At 44.0% G+C, this 23,195-nt stretch overlaps 1 protein-coding gene across 1 annotated transcript in view; it reads right to left on the bottom strand.

Annotated features, from left to right (window-relative positions):
• Nucleotides 1–3,884: 3,884 nt before the first annotated feature.
• Nucleotides 3,885–23,195, bottom strand: part of ITPR2 (inositol 1,4,5-trisphosphate receptor type 2) — a 417,643-nt gene continuing 398,332 nt past the window's right edge. The window contains exons 56-57 of the mRNA XM_032472913.1: nt 6,493–6,654; nt 3,885–5,780 (exon numbers count right to left, since the gene is read on the bottom strand). Of these exons, the coding sequence (XP_032328804.1) occupies nt 5,694–5,780; nt 6,493–6,654 (249 nt within the window). The 3' untranslated portion in view covers nt 3,885–5,693. The remainder of the gene's footprint in view (nt 5,781–6,492; nt 6,655–23,195) is intronic.

The following is a 23,195-nucleotide window of genomic DNA, read 5'->3' as shown; positions in this document are numbered from 1 at the left end:
TAAAGAGGGTATAAAGAAAAAATATTTTTAATTTAAAAAAAATTTAAAAAAGAATGATAGGTGCTGTTGCAGTGTGATCTCCTGCTCACCATGCTGATGTGGCAGCATCCGGTCTACACAGTCGTCCATCTTCCAGCTCCCAGCAGATCCTCTCCTTCAGCTTCTCTGAGTCCTGGGTCGGATGCACACACAACTCCATGGTGAAGCACACTAGCTTCTTTTTTTAGGTCACTTGGGCTATGGAGTTCGGAGGTTTTCAGGAGCTAGATGCAAATTTTAGTTTGTCCCCATGAGTCCTAGTTTGCCCTTGCTCTTCTGTGCCTCACACCCAGCTTTTCTTCTTGACCACCAGCCCCACTGACTTGCAGGGACTTCAGACCCACCACCAATGCAGAAGCAGCAGCCTTCCGTGGAGTTTCTCACCAGCTCTTCACTAAAACTGCATGATGTCAAACCCTTAAAATAAATTTCTCAGGCGGTGTTACCCAACCTGATTTTTCTTCTCCAATAAAATCCTAAGTGATACAAATATCTTTTTTTATAAAGCAGGGTCTAATTTTAAGATACTCTGTTCACAAAATTTTTATTTGAGTATACTGCTGAGAAGATCATAAAAAAAAATTTTGATCCACGCTGAAAAAGAAGGAACAGGTTCTGGCAGACAGAAAGGCAGATACAACTGTCCACAGTGAAGACAAGTATAAAAAACAAAATGAAAAGCACAATTGTTAAAACAGAGAGCAGCGTCAGAAGCAGCTCTTTCCTATGCAGAACTTTGGAAGGACGTGCTGCAGGGGCTTGCAAAGCAAATCCACACCTGTACCCACATTTCCACAGCTGTAAGGAGCACAGTTCTACCTGGAGCTGATTTCACCCCAAGAACCAGAGTTAAAAGGGAACAAGCTAACCTAGGGGAAAATCCACGATGAAGTGAAAGACCAGAATTCTCTGTTAAATTCAGTCAAACTGAGCTCAACAACGAAACTCTGTTCTTATACATTTTCTACCTTCATCACGTTTGGTCTCTGTGTTTGCTGTGTGGCAGGCTCCACGCAATGGCCAGCACCTCTGTTGTTGGGGAGGGACACAGGAGGGGTTCAGATTCACAAATTTCCGGCATATGGTTGGGCTCTTAAGACGAGCCTTCTGAAGACTTCCTCAAAACACCACGGTGGACCAGTCAAAGACACGTGACTTTCGAATGCCCATCACTCTCCCCTCCTCATGTGTCCTCCCACCCTTTTTACCAATTACTCCCACTGGAAGAGGAATGCACCGTCCAGTTTCCCTCCTGAAACCTTTCCTCAGATCCCAAACACAACAAAACAATTCTTGCCACACAGCTTCAAGGAACTGTGGCACACTGGAAAATGTCCACGTGAGCACAGACTTCTCTTTGTGGTTTGCATGTGATTCATGCAAGTTATTTTGACTTCAGTGGTGACATCCTGCATTCTCTTCTGAGAGGAACTATCATTTGAAGCACTCGGTGTTAAGAATCAGGAAATCCTGGATGACCAAACAGCCTGTGCCCTTAAGCCCATGCTGGTTATCAGCACATTAGTAGGTGCTGGCCAGTTGGGGATTTGGCCAACTCCCAATAAACGCTGGGTACAACGGTCCATCTGGATTTGCTCATCAGTGTGGTTCAGGCCACCAAAATTTTTGTCCCCCTTGTCTTCCTACATAAAATAGCAATAATAATGACTTTCATACCAATGGGTGTATTATTTAGAAACATATTAGGAAATGAATAAAGCACTTGAAAGTATCACACTCAAAAAAGTTAACACAACTTCAATTTTATTAATAATAATTTATAAATTATACTTATCTGGTCTTGACATATGTTTAAATTGTGTTTTTCAAAGCAAATATAGTAATCCTCTACTGCAGGGGGTAAAAAAGGCTATTCGTGAGATGAGAAGATACGATCATTTTATAAATTATTCAAGTCTGTGGAAATACTCCAGTTCAGAGATAATACGTGGACTTGTTTTCAGATTTCTCAAGTCTCACATGCATTTTAGCTCCTCTGCTTGGTTTTGGCACTGTGTGTTTTCATCTATTAAACGGGGTAGCTTTATCACCAACTATTTTAGAAACAGCAAATGAGTGACTAGAGCGCATCAGTTGGCCTCAGGCATTTTCTACAAAGTGGAATCAGTTGTCAAATTTGCAAATAGCAAGCTCCCCATGGGCTCCGCCCCCCCCCCCACCTTATGGTGTGCACCTCACGAGTGCATGCATTTTAGCCCTGTGCCTGGCTCCTGTGGGCCCCTGCGCTTGTGTTTAAGCTACCTGCTCCATCCATTTTTGCCTTGCTTGTGATCACTGTGTACTGGAACAGGTCTGTGGGTCAGAAGGTGTTGATTCGTTAATCTGTAAAGGTTTAAGAACTGCTGAAGGGAACACAGCACTGTTCTTTGCATGGTGAAGGGTTATCTCGTGAGTCTGTCATCTGTTACATCATTATGCTGTGCAATATTTACTTATGTCCCAGTCTGCTGGGTCCCTGGAGGGTCAGCCCTTTTTGTCCTGTCATCCACCCTTTACTCCTTCTTTTCACTAATCATAGTGAAGTCCCAGCCTGCACCTTCCCTCCCCAAGTCCCCAGATCCCTGGCCTCTTCACGCATTCTCAGCCCTGGGGCGTGGGGGAAGAGTGGGGGCCCTACTGCATTACTGTTCATTATAAAACATCTATAAACTAAAAAAAAAAAAAAAAAAAAAAAAAACAGCCAAAACTGAGTTGTGAGCTGAGAAGACGGAAAAGCGCAAACAACTAGTTCTGACATGAAGGAAATACTTCCTGATTTATCAATAATCCACTAGAAACTGCATTCTTATCCCCAATATGGAAGAAAAAAAGCCCATGTCTAAACTAACTTTTTTAAGAGGTAAAAATATGATTTTTTACAAGTGTAACATTTATTTATTAATATTATAGTCTTATATGATACAAAACATTTTCTTCTCTAAAAACGGTATCTTAAAGAAACATTTGCGTGAAACTCTTAACTTGGAACAGAACATGTAGAGGAATAAAATCCTTTTGAAATTAAAAATTACGTTCAGCAGAAATGGATATTTTTAAACCAATAGGGGTTTTAATAACTAAATAGTAAAACATTTCCCTTAACATCAGAATCAAAGATGATTGTATTTATTTTTAAATCACTATATAAATATGAGAATGTTAATTGCTACCTGCCAAGGTCAAATGTCCCAGTTGCATTATGAAACATACCCAAAACAAATATAAATTTATAGCAGATGTCAAATTTCTCCATCATGAATTTAATAGCCTGGAAAATGCCTTTTTTGTTTGCTTTTGTTTATTGTGCTTTCTAACCTCAAAGGATTTAGGTGGGACAGAAAAAGAAACACAATGGAGAAATATTTCAATTTCGATTAAATAAGAGTTAGGTTAGTTGCAATCTCTTTTGAATACTTTTCATAGGAGGAAACACACTGTGATGTAGTGAGCTGTCACTACACAATGGTTGGCAAGGTTGGGCCATTTCTTCATGGCACTTACTTACTCAATGGTTCATTCTCTATGAAAAAGTGTATGAAAAGACCAGATAGTTTATTTGAAAGACAGGTTGCTCTCATCTGGACAAATTAAATTTTTTCCATGTTTGGACATCAGAAATATTTTACTTTGTGCTTAAACAAAGATAGTTTCCTGCACTGCACTACAGCCAATATTTACCACTTTTCCCTGCATGCAAAATTCTCTGCCTAATTAAAATACTTTATCACGTACTTTTCATCTAATACTGTTAACAACAATCATGGTCTTGTTTTTTTGTTTCTTTTTTTAATGGTTGCTTTCCACTTCTGTTTTGGTGAAGCCACTTAAAAAAAACAAATAGGTGATATAGTTTAAAGTTTTAATGAAGAATTAGGATTGAATGACAGAGGAATTTCTTGTACATTTATTGGATGCTTACTAGATTCAAAGTTCTGTGTTGCATGCAGAGATATACCGCAGTTTCTGAGTATCTTTGGATCATAGTCCTCTAGCGACTGGTCAGGAAAAATACTATCACATCAGAGTGAGGAATTCCTAACTTGAGGAGGTACTTAAGGTAGGGATGTACCAACAGATTCAGTTCAAAAACTCATTGCTTTGGGTTTCAACATCTTGCCTCCCAGCCTACATTTTAAAGGTGTGTGGGAAAAGGGTTGGCTTAGGAATCCTTTTTAATCTACCTAGACCACGATTTGAGAATTTTAGGACCAGCATCTTAAACTACATTAAAATAATCCAAAGCTTTAAAAATGGTCACAGCAAACCCTATCCAAACCTTAAACCCTGGTGGTAATAACAGGAGAGTTTAAAGACTCTGGAGGCAATTTTTTGTTCTCCTGGAAGCAGAAACCAAAAGCACAGCTTGCAGAGTGCCTCCCAGAGCCCAGTGTCACGTGCCTCAGTCTCTTGCCACGTGGCAGTTCTCTTAACACTTTTTCACTATCTGAATTTTGCTTTATCATTCTGAAAGCATAGTCTCCAAGAATAATACGCATGGCAGGTTCTTTTCTCCCTCCACAAATTCTGGTTGCATAATTTAACATTAAAAACAATTTGGGGAAGAGGTGATTATCTTTTTACATTCTGAAAAGCTCTTACTGAAACAGTTTAAAATATGCAATTGAAACGCTGCATTTTCTTGAGTATTCAACACATTTCTTGGATTTCTTTTCCCCCAACTGCACGAATAGGATAAATAAAACCACTCAGTTCTTTAAGCACGGCAAACATGAATAGCTTTTACTCCATATTTATAAAGGGCAATGTCACCATCGTAAGTTGCTCAATATTTCCTGTCACCTTTAAGCATTTTCATTTATTAATCTCAATGTATTTTAATAGTATACGTATGTTCTCAAAAAATTCTTCCCTGGGGCTACTTTCAGCTTTCGCTTCCCCCAAATCTTTAAAAATCTTAGCCTCTACATGACTTAAAACGTGTTTTTAACAAGTTATAAGAAAATAACTTTTTCTGGTCCATCCTGACAGAGCCCCTCTGAAATCTGGGAGCAAGTGGTCACATTCCAGACCTGTTGTTGGCGTGAGAGGCATAAACTCCAAAGCACTTGTTCCTGGAGCTGTAAATCCACTGCGTTGCACGTTATAAATAAGGAAATTGCCCCGTGACAGCTACGGTTTGGAAGCATTAACATTTTCCTTTGCAACTCTCAGTTTGAATCCTTTCAGTTATTTCCCTTAGTAAAACTTGGCCACCAAAATATGACTTCCTGTATCACTGACCTGCACGCTGTAATTAAAAGAAATAGATTCCAGCCAACCATGACAAAAGCTGCAGCCAGCATTTAAGAGAAAACGGACTCTCATCGATTTAGCAAAAGGTAGCTCTCTCCGCCTTCCACCTCCTTCCACCCCGCCTCCCTCCTCCCCTCTCCGTCCATCTGAGCAAGTGGACTTCTCTTTGCATTAAGAATGCGTGATGTGTGCTTTCTGGCGGCTGCATTTTAAGTTTGGTCTTCTCGACCATGAAAACACAGTTATAAATTGTTCTCCAAGCGAAACCACTCAATGTCTTGGCACTTGGTTGTTTTTAACTTTGCAACAATAGGCACTGTTCACTCCCCTCCGTCTCAGTTCTTTATCCAGCGATCAGGCAGGACGCTGATGAAAGGCTGGTCACGGCTGCCCCCCTGGTATCAGTGTGGTGGCATGTGATGATTCACATGGGGTGTGTTTGATCCGAGAAAGCCCAGTCTCTGCTTATTCTTCCTTTGTTCTGTCATCTGGGGAAAAGAGACAATGTGTTGAGCTCACTCTTTCCCAGCGCGGGTGGGACACACAGCGTTGGGTGAATATTTCTTCAGTATACCTACAGTCTGTCCAGCATCACATAGAATATATTTATCAAACAAAGGGAAAATTATTTTTTAAAGTGAATTTCCATAGACAGAGAAGCAGAGCAAACCCCTCTCTGCAGTTAAGAAGCAGGAGTCATGGTTCTTTTAAAGCAGCCCTTGCTTGTCACCTAATCATCGCCATCCCCTTGGTCATCTTAACAGCTACCACAATGATTACTTCCGATATTATTTTTACTAATGCTAACAATTGACATGAGGAGGGGGTTGATTGTAGTATTGAAATGACAGGTACTAATGATGATCTGCTTTTCTGGAGAATTTAGCCGTTGCTGTGATGGCAGACAATAAGACTTTCTATCAAAAAGTCCAAAGCTGTCTCTGTCTTTTGGCATTTGCTCCTTCCTTTCCCGTTCCATAGAAGGAGAAGTGTCACACAAGATGGGGCAGTGTGTTAAGTAAAAGAAGCCTCTGCTTGCTGAGATGTGGTTCTTACAACACAACGTGGGGTTTCTTTATTGGAATTTACAGCCCTCCGTGGATAACAATCTCGCTCCCAGGAGTCTCCAGTCTTCCCTCCCTCAAGGTGGTGAAGGATTCCACCCTCCCCCGGCACCTCCGTCTCCCCGAGCGCACTCACCTGTTCCTTGAGCTCCGCCAGCTGACCGGACAGCTGTTTGACCAGACTCATGGTCGATTCCAACTTCTCCTGCAGGTTCCGAATCTCATTTTGCTCACTGTCACCTTCATTGCTAACAAGGGACATGGCTCGCATCCGAGGAAACCAGTCCAAGTTCTTCTCCTAAAAGCAAATAAAAGTTTAGGAACAAGGCAATAGATATGGAAGGGAGCCTGAAGTCCTGGAGAGAATGTTTATAGGTATTATTATTATTAAACTTAAATCTAAGCTTCTTAGCATACAAAGCAAAAGGTACTCTTTCTGGCCAGGGATGGGGAGATGTTGAGAGTGAGAATAAAGTGGGGGTTAGACATTGGTCTTCATGAGCTGGGGGGAGATGTTAAATATTGGAACAAACTTCTATGGGCTCCCAGGGAGGTCCTGGATAAAGCACTTAGACAGTGCCCTGGACCCCGTGGGCATTCATGAATCTTGGTGAATGATGAGGGAGGGTCTGGAGGCAGTAGAGAGCAGCTCCGAGTGTGGGGGGTAGAGTAAAGGCATGAGCTGTTATTCCTCCCCACGCCTCGCCCTTGCCCCTGCCCTGGCACAGAAGGAAACGAAGTGGTAGAATAGGAAGGTGGTAAAAGAAATATTTCAGTTCCAGCCACCCATGCTAGTTTATCTCCCACTTGCCCAAGACAGGCTCTGAGCTCCACTCAGGGAAGAGGGAAGTGGGGGCAGGGGGCATGGCCCTAGGTTACCCTGTCTGTTCCCTGTGGAGAAATTTTATTAGCGGGGTGAGGTTTCCGAGTTAGACTTCCCCAGAGGGCAGTAGCTGGTGCCACTTCTGTTTTTCCAGGCAGACTGGGTGTAAGGGTGTGTGTGTGAGGGGGTGCACGTGTGCTTGTGCGTGAGTGTCCCCTCCATTGTGGTAAAGACAGACAGTTAACCAGATACTCAGCTCTCTTGCAAACTCTGCCTAATTGCCTAACATCATGGGATCACAGTGAATTACTTATATCCCATCTCTCAATCCTCAAAAGACCTTGCAAGAGAAATCACTGTCCCCATTTTACAGATGAGGACTTAAGTCCCCCCCCAACCCCCGCAACTGTTTCTTTATCCTCATCACACGCTGGGAAATGGCAGAGTGAGGATTTGAAGGCAGGTGAGCTTTTCCACCAACTATTGGGTCCATCAGTCTGCACTCTATTTACTTATTTCTCTAAGTCACCTTCTCCCAATATCCCCAACCTGCCTGAGGTTCTTTCCACTGCAGTGGCTGCAAAGACTTCCACATAGCAGATCCTCAGGAGAGTCAGCAGATCTTTCCTCCCACAAGGTACAGGGGAAAGGCCCAACCTGTTCAACTCTGCACTTCTATCTAAATCTCGTTTGCTCCTTGGGTTGGTTTTCTTTGGTAATTGTTGTTAGAGACTGACACGTTCGTTGTAGTTCCCTACCCCCAATGGCAGTGAAAAGGGCTACCAAGGGATTAAAGATAAAACATATTAAAGAGTTTTCAACTGCATTTAAACAGCCGGAGCTAATTAGCATTTCAAAGGAGGATGGTAACTTATTTTGAAGAGTGACAGCCAGATTCATTCATTCAATCAATCCTTCAACATCTCCTGCCAGGTATTTAGAGATGGCAATCGGAGAAGACAAAATGTCTGCTCTCAGGGAGCCTGTGGCTTACAGCAGCCCTCCACGGAAAGCAGACTGGGCTCTTTGCACATCAGAATCCCCTGGGGTTGCTTGATAAAACAGCAGATTTCAACCCCACCACCTCTTACGAAATCAGAACCTCTTAGGGGACCTGAAAGAACTCTCGTCTACAGACACCTAGGCGACAGATGATAACACTAGGGTAGTGGCAGGGGAGGGCGACGGAGTGATGGAGATATGAGATGGCTGTTGTGAGGAATGGGAAGAGGAAGGCAAACAGGGGTCTGCTAAGTGCTTGCAGGGCAAGAGTGGGAAACCGTGCCTTGTAATGACTCCAGCAAAGACCACTGTTCACCAACAGCCCAGGTGGATGTGCAATTGAAGCAGAGATACAGGATGGTGTGGCCCCTGGAATGGGCATCGGGAAGACCAGGGGGCGGGGAAGCTGGGAATGTCAGCGGAGCAGTGGCCGGAGTGAGGAACACCAGGACGAGGACTGGGAGGGAGAATGCAGGACAGACCTGTGCTAAACCCTCAGTAAGCACTTGATCCTTCCGACGACCCAACGAACTTGAGTTCTCTTGCCTATGCAGTATCTGTATTATCTACAATATTATCTGTTATCTGAATTTTACAAATGAAGAAACTGAGGCTGGCAAATAGTTTAGCTGGGATCCCAATCCTGACCTGCCTGCATCGAGGTCTCCTGGCAAGAAAGGAGACTGTGGACAGACAGCAGAGTCACCATACCCAACATTCTGAAGGCAAAACAACTTCAAGAAATGAAAATTCTCGAGTGAGAATGTCTGAATTCTGATAAAATATCAGCGAATCTGGGGAGTGAGTATTTAATGGGTACAGAGTTTTAGTTGGGGAAGATGAAAAATCTCTGGAGATGGATGGTGGTGATGGTTGCTTAATACGGGGAATGTACTTAATGCCGCGAAACTCTCCATTTACAATAGGTAAAATGGTAAATTTTATGTTATGTGTATTTTACTACAGATTTTTAAAGTCACGATTTGCAGAGGTGAATCTTTTGGATGAAATGTGCACCAAGTCCCTGAAGTCATCTGAAGGAGATGAGTAGCTGGGGTGGATGAGGAGGCTGTGGGCAGCCCAGGGCCAAAATCTGAGATGAAGGTATGGGAGTGACCAGGGAGTGCTAGAGGAAAGGCTTGAAAAAAATGTATTTTCACCAGTCTCCTGCTTTTGAGGAAACAATGGTGGTTCTCAGGGGAACACTGCCCCAGCCGTTTGGGCCATGGGATTCTTTTCCTACACATTCTTTCTTCACTTGTTCCTTTGTTCATCCATTCATTTACTAATTCTCACTGTGCTGACTATGTCTGTGCTAGGCACTGGGAAAACAATAGGGAGCCAAAGCCAGCACAGTTCTTGTGCTGGTGGAACTGACAATCTAGGTGCAGAGTGAGACTTCAATCAAAGATGATGGACACGGCGAAAGCTGGGCCTCAGGGCAGCCCAGGAAAGCCATCGGGCTCCTTTATCCTTTCTCCTAGTCCCTTGAAATCATTCTTTCTTCTAATCTTCTTTTGGTTTTTCTCATCTTTCTTTCACTGCTTGTATCTTTCTCTGTTTTGGGGTTTTTTTTTTTTGCTTTGTTCTCAGTCTTTTCTCTCCTCGTTTTGTGCTTTTTTGTTTCATCCCTCTCTTCCTCTATCAACTGACCACAATCTGAAACTAAAATATAATGTGTCATTAAGATTTTTTTCAGTATTGGGTATTTTCTGGTTTCTTTTCTTAACTATTAGAAGCTTGAATGTTTCACATCTCACTAAAATGACAAAAAAATAACCAACCTAAACTGATCGGTTTTTTTGTCCTTTTTATATGAATAAAGACAGTCTTTTAAAAATACATTTTCACAACTGATGTTTCTTCAAATTAGTGCAGAAAGTACATTCCTTTCACCGAAATGAACTCAAATCCAACAGAATTCTTAGAATAAATGCTGCATGTGATTTTTCACTAACAGTGGCTTCCAGTGAAATGAAAGGTTCCTCTCTCTGCTCCAGTGTCACAATGAGCGGCTTCCATGGAAGGCTCAGCCTGAACGGGGTGAGTAAGGAGAGCCCCCAACTTTAGTCTCAGCCAGTGCCACAGGGCAGACACCCAGCACAGTGACTGGTTACCGGGACACCACTTCCTCACTGCGTCCACTTGCAACGTGTTCGCCATCTAACAAAGCAGTTTGACTTGATTTGTTACTTCTCGGTTACTCACATGCACTCCCTACACCTCGTGATCACGCGCATGATTAGAAGATTCCCATGTTGATTTTGGTTAGTCAATATGACATCATTTCCTTGTTCCACCAGGAATGAAACTGTTTGACCACAGGGTGGTCTGAAGCCAGGGAAACGGAACCTTAACTGTTAAGAGTCTGAGGTTACAATATATGATCCTAGCAACTTGGTGGGTGGAAACCCAGGGTTTCTCAAGGCTTCTACAATGCAAAGCCCAGAGATGAACTGGTCATGTCCCTGAGAAGGGATAGAGAGCATGCCAGCCAAAACCCTCTTGCTACTCCTAAATTCTAATAATAATGGATCCTTCTAGATGACTAGAAGATTGATAAATGGAAGTGTCAAAACCTTTCAAATAGTCCTTTCAACAGTCAGGCCAGTTTGACTTATTTAATTCTGTAGCTCTTCAGTAAATGATCAAGGTTGTCAGAGTCAGAGCTTAGCTGTGCTATGTTTTCGTATTAGGTTCTTAAATGTGATGCCCTAGTTTGTAGGCAAGAGGCACTGTGGGATAAAGGAAGGCGCATGGACCTAGGAGTCAGGACACCTGGGTTCTGGTTTCAGTTCAGCCAAAAACTATGTGATATCAGTGGGGTGGGGAAGCCTTATTCTCTGAGTCCCAGTTTCCTCACCTGTAAACCAAAATGTTACCCTGGGTTGGTCTCCAGGTCTCTTCCAGCTCATCATTCTGTGAGCTGTGAATTCAAGGAAAGCTTTAAAAATCAAATCGCTGAGACAAGCCCCAAGCTTGCCAAGTGAGCAAACGGAAACACAGCATTTAGGCTAGAAGCAACCTTGAAACCACATCATCCAAGCTCAGCGTATTATAAACGCCCAGTCCGAAACCTGGAACATTTAGGTTTCCTCGAGGTCTTACAACAATGTCCCTGCACTTGATTTCCATTTCTGGACACGTCCTTCCATGCTACGTGGTGGGACAGCTCTTACATGACCCATCCCTATGGACGTTTCATTGACAACAGGCTCAAGAAAACGTAAAGACTGTAATGATGTCTCTCTGCATCAAAATGAGATTAGAAAGCAGAATGAGATTGATTTCAGTGAGTCAAGCAGTAGAGAAATTATCTTACGTCTCTTTAACTCTACTAAGTACACATTAAAGTTGCCTGCATGTAAGCCAAAGAGAAAGCAAGCACTATGGTTCTAGATCACGGTAACAGTCCCATTTGCTGGCTGCCTGGCAAGTGTTAGGCACTTAACTGCCGTGTCCAATAACCACAATACTTCCATAAGGTTGAGATGCTGCCATCCCCACTTTACAGATGACAATACTGAGGCGGGAAGCAGATTATTTACTTGCCAAAGCCACACAGGGGCTGTAAGTGTCTGGGCCGGGCTTTGGCCTCCACCTCATGTGACTGGAAACCTCGTGCCCCTTTCACTGCACTGGACTATTTTTCCACGTCGAATGGAAATGTCAATGCTTAGCTCCTGAACTTGCCAAAGAAGACAGAGACTCTACAGTGAGAACAGAATTTATAACTTGAATCCCCCTGATTACTTCTTCTGAGGTATGCTAAAGGTTTATTTATGAAAATCAGAAACACAAGCGCTTTCGGTATTGTATCAGAGATGCAGACGCAGGTACCGTGGAAATGCGCTGATCGACACTTGACATTCACTGCAATTTTGCAGAGGGCTCTAAAATATTGCTAATGACGGGGGCCACGTTGAACACACCATGTACTGTAATGTGTTGTACCGGAATATCAGTAACCATTTAATGTACCTGTCCTCTGCTTCCAGACTCTGCTGAAAATGTGCTGTCATGGGACCATGTGCAAAGGTTTTTCTTGGTTAGCATCCTCTTGTCAGCCTTATGTTTACACTGCATTTTCCATTCTAAAATCATACGCAATGCCTCTGAGGTGACGAGTGCAATCATTTCCCCAAAGCCTCAGTGTGACCCACTGCTTTCCTCTTCGCGCTATTGACGATGTCAGCTCAACAGGAGCTCCAGCAGTGCTAACACTAACCACTCACTGGGAGCTCCCTGAGGGGAAGACACCATTCCTGTTTTCCTGGAACTTCAGATCTCAGACAACGATCTGGAACAAGGATTCTTTCTGGAGTTGAGGTAATCACGTTGGTCAAGAGGAAGGAGTTCTGGTACCGCATCTCAGCCTCTGCTCAGTGAAGGAGGAGGTGCACAGTGGGCTCCTCACCTTCAGACCAACGCTGGCAGGTTAGACATCATCTCAGAAACTTAACGGAACCCACAACACTGGCGTCTGGGCTTCCAGCTTTGTTCCTAGTGAACACCCCACCCGTACATGACAGGGATCGCTCAACGTGGACCATGAAAAGGCTGATTCTCACAAGGGTCGGGATGCAGGCCCTGGGTTGTGAGGGAGGAAGGATGAGCTGCAAAACACACTCTTTTGTCTGACAAACATTCGGGACTGGAGGTGAGAGAAAGGACCCAGCTGTGTCCTTTGAAAAGAAAATGCTATTCCTGGATTGACAAATAAATGAAGACCTTGGCCACTCAATCTAAAAAAAGAGGAGGGAAGAAGAGTAAATTCTGCAGCGTTAGAAAAATAACACGTTCCAGGACTGGCAGATTCATTTGCCAGCCCTTACTAACCGTGTCTTCGTTCTGTCTCTCCCTGTTTATTCTGTAGCTGCATCTTCCCTCTGTGACTGGGTCCCTGCAAATGCAGGAGGGCACCCTGTCCGGGTGGCCTGAGAAATCTTAAATGGTTAGTTACCCAGAGCAAGTCTGTACTGAATGATTTTGTAAAACAACACATCCCTTTAGAGTGCCATTGTCAAACCTTGAAATATTTTTGAAATCTATATGCTCAGATATCAGGTTGGCATTATGTGTGTGAAAATGGTTTGAACATTACAAAGCGCTATGCAAACTTAAGGTGTCCTTAGGCTGCTGGGCTGATCGCAGGGAGGTTGGAACCCATACCTCAGAGGAGCCTAATAAATGCTCAGAAAACATCAGTCTCTGATGTAATTGCGGTGCCCCTGCCTGGCGCCTTTCCACAGCCCCCACCTCCAGGGCTTGGCCGGGAAGGGGGCTGTTGGCCGGGGAGCCTTCCAGGGACTAGGCCTATTTAATGTAGTCACTGTTCCCAAGGGCAGAGAGAAAAATAGGTCCAGGGAAAGTGCTGATCAAGGAGGGATGAAAATGACTTAACAGGGCTACTGATCTCAGCAGGGCCACAGGCTTGGAATCAAAAAGCCACAGCTGGGAGGGGCTGGCTGCTGGCGCGCGTCCACATCCCTGGTTTCAAACGCAGCACAGCCGCGGTGGGGGCGCGACCTGTTCCCAGCACAGGGCCTGCAGGACGCGGCCGGCAGGCTCTGGCGTCCGCGGAGGTAAAAGCATGAAGGCCCCGCCTTCTGTGGCCTCCTTGCCTCGGGAGCCAGAGGGAAGCAGGTGAGTGTGGGCCCCTCTCAGCAGAAAGAGAATCAAAACAGTTCACCAAACCTTTACAGAAGAGTGTCAGAAAAGAGTGCTGGGCTTTGGAGTTTCAGACTCATGGCTCAAGGTTTCTCTCCTTGAAACATCTGCAGACTGGTGGCGCGGGGAGCTAGGTGCTGGGGAAGTCGGGCTTTCGTGAGGACCTCGGCCTCCTGCAACGGGCAGGAGGCACTGCAGGCACCAGGCTGCCCAAAAAGTCGTTCCCTGAGGATGGTCTGCAAGCCGGACGGTGGGCCTCGGCTACTTGGGAGTTGACAGGACTGTGATCTTCAAGGCCCGCCTATCCCAGCAACCTGGAAATGCACTCATTTTGAAAAGCAGGGCTCTCACCAGTGACCTGGAATAGGTGGTGAGACCAAGCTTTGCGCCCCTGGTGGAGAACGGCCGAGTCTCATCACGACAGCAGGCTGGACTGTGAACAGAGACCACAGCCCCAGAGGAAGCCCCCTTGCTTCCTTCCCGACTCCTCCATCCCTCTTTCTCAATGCTCCCTCTTAGCAACATCCTGTCTGTCCACGATGGGAAGGCAGTGGCTGCTCATGGAATTGAAACTGCTTGTGGATTCTCTTTGGGTCCTCAGGCTTCTCAGCCCTGATGCAGCTAACCAGGGCTGTTGGGTGTCTACACAGCACACCAGCTACATCTGCAGATGCTGGGGTTCTGATCCATGCCCAGCCCACAGGGCACCCAGGGAGGGAGCCGCACTGAGGGGAGAGAGTGGTCCACAGCTGCAGAGGTCCAAGAGGGCGTGCACCTAACAGCAGCTTAGGGCTGCCGGGAGCTACAGTCCTCATCACTCACTAGCAGAGTTGCTGGGTGGGTCACCAGGGACACTATGGGGCAGAAAGGCTCTGGCTGTGGGGGTGCTGGAGGGCTACGGAGCACTGGGCCCCACCTTGAGCAGCCACCAGGGAGGGGATCACTCAGAGAGGGGAGCGGCGGCAGCACCCAGAGCTGCTCTGAGCCATCGCGAGCTGACCCTGATATACAGCAGCACCGGATGCAGGGACTGAAATCCAGTCAAAGGTCTGATGATGCAGTGGTGGGGGGGTTGGGGGGGTATGTCTGCCAATTGGCTTTGAGCGATCAAGGAACCAAAGGGCCTGCTTGACATCCTCCCAGATTCCCAATGCTGCTGTTCCCACTGAAGTGTTAAGTGGGAAGCATTCTGACCACAAAGGAAAAAGAAAGAAATAAGCAAAGCTTGTGCATCAGAGGAGACCGTCCGGGGCGTGCGACAGCTTCAAGGTCCTGCCTGCGGGCTTCCTTAGAGCCAGGCCCTTCCCTTCTCTTCCTGGTGGTCCATAACTCCACCTGATCTATATTTTCATCCCTGGGACTTTAACCTTTTCTTAGTCTTCCTGGTAACTTCCCTATTTACTCTCATAAGTTACTCTCTCTTGGCTTCTTGATCAAAGAGCAAGAATATTTTCTTCTGCAAATAATATGAAGTATGAGCATTTGCAAGTCTCACTGGGATAGGAAAAAAAAAACCGGAGACTTCTTCATGGAGAGATTGGGGCAAAGTATTTTGAACTGAATACTCAAGTGGGCACTTGTCCAACTTTGGGCTGCCTAACATCGGACCCCTCCTGTGCTTGAGGAAAGCACCGCCGGGGGTCTTGGGGGAAGGCCGGGTCCCGCGTCCTGCTGTGGAGGCTGAAAGGCTGACGCCCTTTCCATCCTCCCCGAGGCAGCTGGGCCAAGTCACGTGACCCAACAGTGGCCCATCGGTTGCTCCTGCTTGAGATTCTGACATGGAACAAGGCGTTCTAAGAAGCGGGAACGATTAGAATCCCTTTTGCTCACAGTGGCTGAAACAGTGACTTCTGGCCGTGGTGACGCCGTTGGTGCCAGGGGCGGACGTCCAGGGCACAGGAGCAGCGGCAGACGTACCTTCTCTCCAGCCAGGCTGTCCCCAGGCCAGCTCACTTTGCCTGGATTCCGCCCACTGGAGCCTGGTTGTCACTTTCCTGTTAATTCTGTACATCCCCTCCACAAATTCCTCTTCTCCCTAAGATCACCAGAGTCAGCTGCTACTGTTGAAAGACCCCCGACTGGCACAAGTGTCAAGGGACTAAGACTAACAGAGCCGGGGCTAAGTTAACACTGGCCAATTTTGTTCAGAATAAAGCTGATAAAACTTTTAACTAGACTGACTAAGGTCCTTTCCCAAGTCATAGAGCTAACTATTACACAGTTATCATATCTAATAATATCATAATTATGGAATAATGATGATTATCAGAAATAAGAATATCACAATCATATCATAATATCATAAATGTCATAATTAACACTATTCATTAATTATGGGGTCATTAGTTATACGGAGGAGAAATTTGTGAACTGTTTAGTTTATAAGCCCTTCCAGGGGCAGAATCTCTGATTTTTTCTGGCGTCTCCCATTGGATGTCATGGGCACCTGATACGTATCGTTGGTAAAATGGATGGATAATTAGGAGTTGGATATGGTACAAATGAACAGAGGTAAATGTGGTAACATACATTTTTCAATAAGACATATTACTACGAGCAATTCCCTTTTCTTTTTGTTCTTTACTAATTCAAAGTGAAAAGCCTCCTTTCTCCCCTGCTTCAAATACATTTAATAAGCACCTACTGTGAAGTTGATACTGTTCCAAGCTCCGGCCAAAGCAATGAGCAACTGAGAAAGGGTCCCTGCTCCTACATTCCAAAGAAAGGTGAATGAAGGGGGTGGAGATGATAACAAATGAAAGTAAATAAAACAATTTCAGGTAAGGGAGAGTACTGTGAAGGAGACAGTGGTGTGAAACATTATCTTGGGAGGACAGGGGGCAACTGCAGGTTGACGAGGCCAGGAAGGTTGCTCCGAGTAGGTGATGTTTGGCTGGTGAGAAGGAAATAGCCTGGCACTGAAACGAGAGGAGCTCCAGACAGAGGGAACAGTAACGCAAAGGCTCCAAGGCTCAACAGGATGCTGGCATGTTTGAAGAACAGAAAGAAGGATGGTGTAACCGGCGTGTGGTGCCGAGTGAGAGACGGGGAGTGGTCGGAGATAAGGTACCAGAAATAGACAGGGACCAGTGATGGAGAGCCCTGGACGCAGCGGGAGCCAAGGAGGATTTTGGCTCCCAGAAAAGGAACAGCACTTCCTGGTTTACAGCGAATACATATACAGGCACATACACACATATATACATTAAAAATAATATTGAACAGAACACTGGCTGCTGTGTGGAGAACAGCCGTGGTAGACTCCCATTTGGAGACCCCCACCTCCAGGTGGGCATTTGTGGGGGCTTTGGCAAGGGTGGCAGCTGTGGGGTACAGATCCCACAATAGCACCAGCTCCCACGATACCGTCAGCCCGGGGGCTTCAGTCAGCAAACGAGTGTTTGAAGATGCACACTTTGACAGACAACGCCTTTTCCTGGACAGTAAGGCTGCAATCACAGAGCTCAAATCGGTGTTGCGTGATTAGTGTGAACAGACAGACTGGGTAATTTGGCCCCTGAAATGGATTACTGAGCCAGAACTCCACAGCTGTTCTCCAAGAGAACTGGGCTGTCCCACTGTGTCCCAAGTCTGCGTTCAGTGACACCATGTTGGTAACCAGAAATCAGGGAGTATTTACACCACGGAAATAGGCCATGCTACCATCAGGGCTTTCCCGCTGTCACCAGAACTGATACACATTAGCATACTACTGGACAATGTCCCTTACTGACAGAGCCGGAGGAAACCTTAAAGATGGTTTCAATTAAACCACCAACCCCAAAGTCACAAATCAGAAGATCACAGCATAGCCAGGATGACAATGAAGGGCTCCTGACACAGCAAAGACCACCCCACCAAACTTAGAAGGTGTCACCTTCTGAATTTTTAGTTTACAGGGCTCATGGTTTAAATGTTTATTTTTTTCTGAAACTTTGTTATTCTATATTCATATACGTACTCTGGATATCACTTTCCTCAATTACAACAATAAAAAGCACGTTTAGATTAAGATCATCCTGTTCTTTAAAATCAAAGAAAGTCAACAATGAAAACAAAAAAGGGCAATTTATATTTCAATATTATTGAAAAGATGCTGAATAGCAAGTGGTGACACCAGACTCAGAGTAGACTAGAGAAGTCAGATCTGAGAGGTTTTGGCTGGACTCTTATAGAAGGGTCCACCCACACTTTACATGAAGGGTCTGGACACCTTCATCTGCTCACCTGCTAAAAGACACCTTCAGAGAGGGTTTTGGACCTTCAAACTATGCTGAGGTTCAAATAACACAACTGTTTTGTGCTTTAATCATAAATAGTAATAATCTGGCCCAGTGCATATTTCAGTTAATCTACAATTGGATACATTTCTTTCTAAAATGTAAATCAAAACATCCATTTCTGATATTTTGACAGGACTCTCCTGAAATGTCTCTCAAGTATAATCATCATATTTGTTTCCATGATATGTGACTTATTAGGAGGAAAATTAAGAATGTATCTATTTTAAAAAGAATAACACATTTATATGTAGAGCTCAAGGAAAATCTTATCTACACACACACATTCAGTGTCGACACAGAAAATATATTCCTAGAGAAAAAACATTCCCAGAAATTGTTTCATACAAGAGTCAAATGCAACACAGTAACAAATGGAATTCAAATCTGTTTGAGTATCTCCAAACTGTTTGAACTTCACTGTCTTTTTTACTGTCACATATATTTATGTGTATGTGTATATAGACAGCACATACAGGTTTGTCTCATACAGAGAAATGAGTAAATCTTCAAAACAGACTATTTAAATTCTTCCTTTGGATTTTGCTCCAAAGAGAATGCTCTTTCTTTTTCCCCCTTGGGAGCAAACTATTTAATGAACTGTCACCAAACCTCAAAATCACATACAACAGTCAATGAAAGGTCCGGCACGCGGCTCTCATCCCGGGGCTTTGTCTGTCAGACTCTGATGAGCCCGAGGTTGCAGGCAGCCAGCTCACCAGCTGATGTTGTTTTATTAGTCCCTGATATTGAGACATTTTATCAAATTGCTCTTTTAACATGTTTGGTTTATCCTAAAGTCTTTTTCCTTGTCTTCAAAACACTACCCAAGGAGAAGAAAAGCGTTGGTGGTCCTCCAAGTGTGCTTGTCCTGGGCTAGCAGCATCAGCACCAACTGGGAAATGGTTAGAAACGCAAATCCTTAGGCTGCATCCTAGAGGTACAGAGTCAGGGATTCTAAGGCTGGGTCCCATAAGCTATGGTTCAACAAGCCCTCCGGGTCATTCTCATGTGTACGGAAGCCTGAGAACAATCACTTTAAATAATTTAAAACCCAACCAGTTATTTTTCTTAACATCACTAACCATTGGATGAACCTTAAAAAGAAAATACTTAACTGTGTTCATGTTAAACACTGAGTAGTCAAATCATTTGTTGGCTAAATAGGGATACATTTGAATATGAAAGGAGTGTTATTAAAAATTTTGCAGAGGGGAGGGCATAGCTCAGTGGTAGAGCACGTGCTTAGCATGCACGAGGTCCTGGGTTCAATCCCCAGTCCCTCCGTTAAAATAAATAAAGATAATAAAATAAAATAATATAAAATAAATATATTTACATTTATTTATGTTTATTTTACTTTATTTTATATTTATATTTCTATATTTATATTTATTTTATATTTATAACATATTAGATATCTTACTATATTTATATATTATTTTATTATATTTATATATATTTAATGACATTATATTTATAAAATATTTAATATATATTTAATATATAATATATATTTTATACATAATATATTTATAAAATAAATAATGAATAATATTTTAAAATAAAATAAAATTTAAAAAGATAAATAGGCCTAATTACTCCCCAAATAAATAAAAAGAAAACTGCCATTTTAAAAAATTTGCAGAGACACTGGCATAAGATGATTGTTCCCATCGAAACAATGGTCCCTCTGGTTTCCATTAAAACCTGGACTATCATTGATGGTCCCGGGACCAACTAGTTAGGAGAATGAGAGTTCCACAGCAGTATCTGGAGAGTCTGTTTTAGAAAATTGCATTTAAGTACATAAACTGTTGAAAGGATGTTTGTGAGCTATTATCTACTATGAAGTCGTAAGTATTTTGGTCACTTGTAAATTGCCCATAAAAATGGGTTTTGACATCTTTCTCATGGGAGTGGTCTGTACTCACCATTCTCATTGCATTATTTCCCATTCTCTCTTTTTCTGTTACAAAGTGGATGAATATTAACACTCCCCTGAAATTTCTCCTTGACTCCAATGACCTTTTCCTAAAAAAATGCAATTTTTTTCCCTTTAGTTTTTCCTCATCATTGGCCTCCCTACCAGTCTCTGAATTGTTTCAAAAATCTACCACGAACAGACTCACAGACAAAGAAAACAAACTTAAGGTTACCAAAGGGGAAAGGGGTGGGGGAGGGATAAATTAGGAGTTTGAGATTAGTAGATACAAACTACTGCACATAAAATAGATAAACAACAAGATCCTAGGCTATAGCACAGGGAACTCTACTCAGTATCTTGTAATAACCTATAATGGAAAAGAGATGAAACAGAATATAGATATGTATAACTGAATCACCCTGCTGTACACCAGAAACTAACACAGCACTGTAAATCAACTATCCTTCAATTTTAAAAAAATCTATCATGGAGAGCTGGAGCACAGTCATGATCAAGGACTGGAGTGGCCCTTTGGGGTCAGCACAACACAGAGACCTAACAATAAATTCAGAGTTGGACTAAGATGATGTGCCAGGTTGTATCAAAAAAATTTTATTCTCAGGCCAAACTTTTCCATTAGCACCAACGAATTAAAATTTCTTCCCTGAATTCTTTGAATAGGACATTATGTGGACTGAGGGATGCTGAACAAAAAAATCTGAATTGAGTCCAAACTAGTATGTTCTTCTAGGAGAGGGGCAAGCGGGCTGTGATGTCAAAATGGGACTGAGCTCTGAGTTTGATGGTAGCTTTGCAGAGTTGAGCAGTGACCACTGTCTAGCTGGCTCTGGGACTTAGAACCACTGTAGGATGGTGCACAGCTTGAAAAGAATTTTACCACGGCTGCCAATGCACCAGTGGCTGGGTCCAAAGACAATGCAGTTCTGAACACAGTGAGCCCAGCAGCGGTAGGTGATGACACATAACTCTGCCGAGCAGCTGTGAAATGTGAGCAGCAGTGAGGTCATCTCAAGCAGGATAAACAAGGGAAACTTCAAATGAGGAAGCAGAGGTACCCAGGACACGGGCGAGACAGAGGGAAGAGTTGGGTACGTCGTAACTCTAGAGGATGGTGACCCTTCTTGAATACAACTCCTGGCTGGCTCTAATGATCAGATGCCAAGACATGAAAGGTGCAAGGTTTTAGTGAACAGGAATTTCAGCCATGAGTCCCAGAGCAGTTTGACACAAACACAATGTGGAAACAATCGTTGATCATGTAGGAAGTGCTGCATTTCTCATTTCTGTGCAGTTTCAAGAACTTTCCCCTCCACCTTTTTTTTTTTTTTTTTTCAACTGATGCTATTTGAGTTTTACCCATTCTGGAAACGTTTCCCTGATTATTTGTTTTTAGGGACTATTAATCTGATACCACTTAAAAAAAATGGAAACGGATACTGAAGCAACTCCTCTGTGTAAACTCGGTTTCTGACACAGGAAGGAGCCAGGTGACAAAACACTGTAATGCTTGGCAATGACTGGCTGTCGCACACAGGTGCTCCGTGCTGATGTGCACGCAGATGCTGCCCCAGGACATTTTATAATGAATGTGGGCTGACGGTTAAATTGCCTCCTCATTTAGGGGATACACATCTTGAGAGTTGAAACCATGGATATATACACAGGTATATGACCTTCACAGCAGTATGATCAATTTCTGATCTCACGTTTCTCCTCCGACTTCCTTCTACCCCCATTACCCTCCTCCTAACTGCCAGCTGACCACTCCCAGGTCTGTCACTCTCCTTGGCCGGGGCAACGTTGTATAATAAAAAACCAGAGCAATCTTTGCCCTGCTTTCTAGGAGAGACTCTAAATCCTTGGAATTTCCCAAATGATAGAAATGTCATTGTTGTTCACAAGCTCCCCAGATCACACCCAAATTTATGCTAATGAGGTGACTCCCGTTGACTCCCCTAGATAGCGTCAAGACAGGGGCGAGGGCAGGGACTCTGAGATGGCCTGACCTCTGGAAGGAGAGCGAGGCTGAAGATTAAGGTCAATGATGTGCCCACAACTCAATCAGACCCACACAGTGAAAGCCTCAGTAAAACTCTGGGCATTGAGGCTGTGGAGGTTCCCGGTTGGTGAACACCTGATATGCATGGAGGGTAATGCGCCCCATTCTGTGGGGACAGGGCTCAGAAGCTCTGTGCTGCCTCTCAGACTTTGTCCATGTGTCTCCTCATTTCGCTGGCCCTCCTGATTTGTACCCTTTATAAAAAAACTGTAATCATCATTTAAGTGCAGTGTTTTCCTGAGTTCTGTGAGTTGCTCTAGTGAGTTATTGAGCTGGAGGGGGTCAGGGGAACCCCTGAAAGTATATGTAGTCTGTCAGAAGTGTGGGTAGCTGGGGTCTGAAGTCAGGGCAGTCCTGTTGGGGACCATGCCCTCTCACTTATAGGGTTTGCACTAGCTCGGGGTGGTTAGCACCTGAACTGAACTGCAGTGTCCCCAGATGGAACAGTTGGTGTTAGAACAGTCAGCAAGCCTGTTCACTGCCTCTGGTTGTGGGCCAGGTGGTCATCAGCTGCGGCAAGTGCCCAGAGGGGCAGGAAGCCATAGTGACAATGGCAAAGAAGCTGTGGGACAAGCACTCCAGGTAACTGGGCTAGCTGGGTACCTGTTTAGACTCATTGTTACTGGTCTGAGACCTATAGATAGTGGATATTCCATTAGACTGTTTTAAAGAGAGCTGCAGAAGACAGGACACACCCAGAGGCATGCAGCTATATACACTTAGGATGTGACCACACAAGGCAGAAAGATGTATCCAGGGTATGTTTATGGAAAAAGAACAAAGTGAAAAGGATGCTGTTGGATTTGTAATCTTCAATCAGTTCTCTCTTTACCTCTTACCTTCTGCCTGAGGGGTTAGGGGGACTCTGAAATCTACCAGCCAGTGAATGTTCCGTGGATTGAAATGCTTACCCTAGTATGTTCCACCCATCTCCTTTTCAGGAGCGAATTTTGTCTATTAGAGATAATCAACAATGTTGCATCAAAAAGTGAAAGCACTGATAGGTGTTTCAGAAGAAACTTTCCTAGCATAAATACAAAATCCCTTCCCAGCCCAG

This window comes from Camelus ferus, chromosome 34 (genome assembly GCF_009834535.1).
Source record: "Camelus ferus isolate YT-003-E chromosome 34, BCGSAC_Cfer_1.0, whole genome shotgun sequence".
Classification (NCBI taxonomy): Eukaryota; Metazoa; Chordata; class Mammalia; order Artiodactyla; family Camelidae; genus Camelus; species Camelus ferus.
Note: the sequence above shows the minus strand (reverse complement) of the source record. Positions and strands in the feature narration are given on the sequence as shown.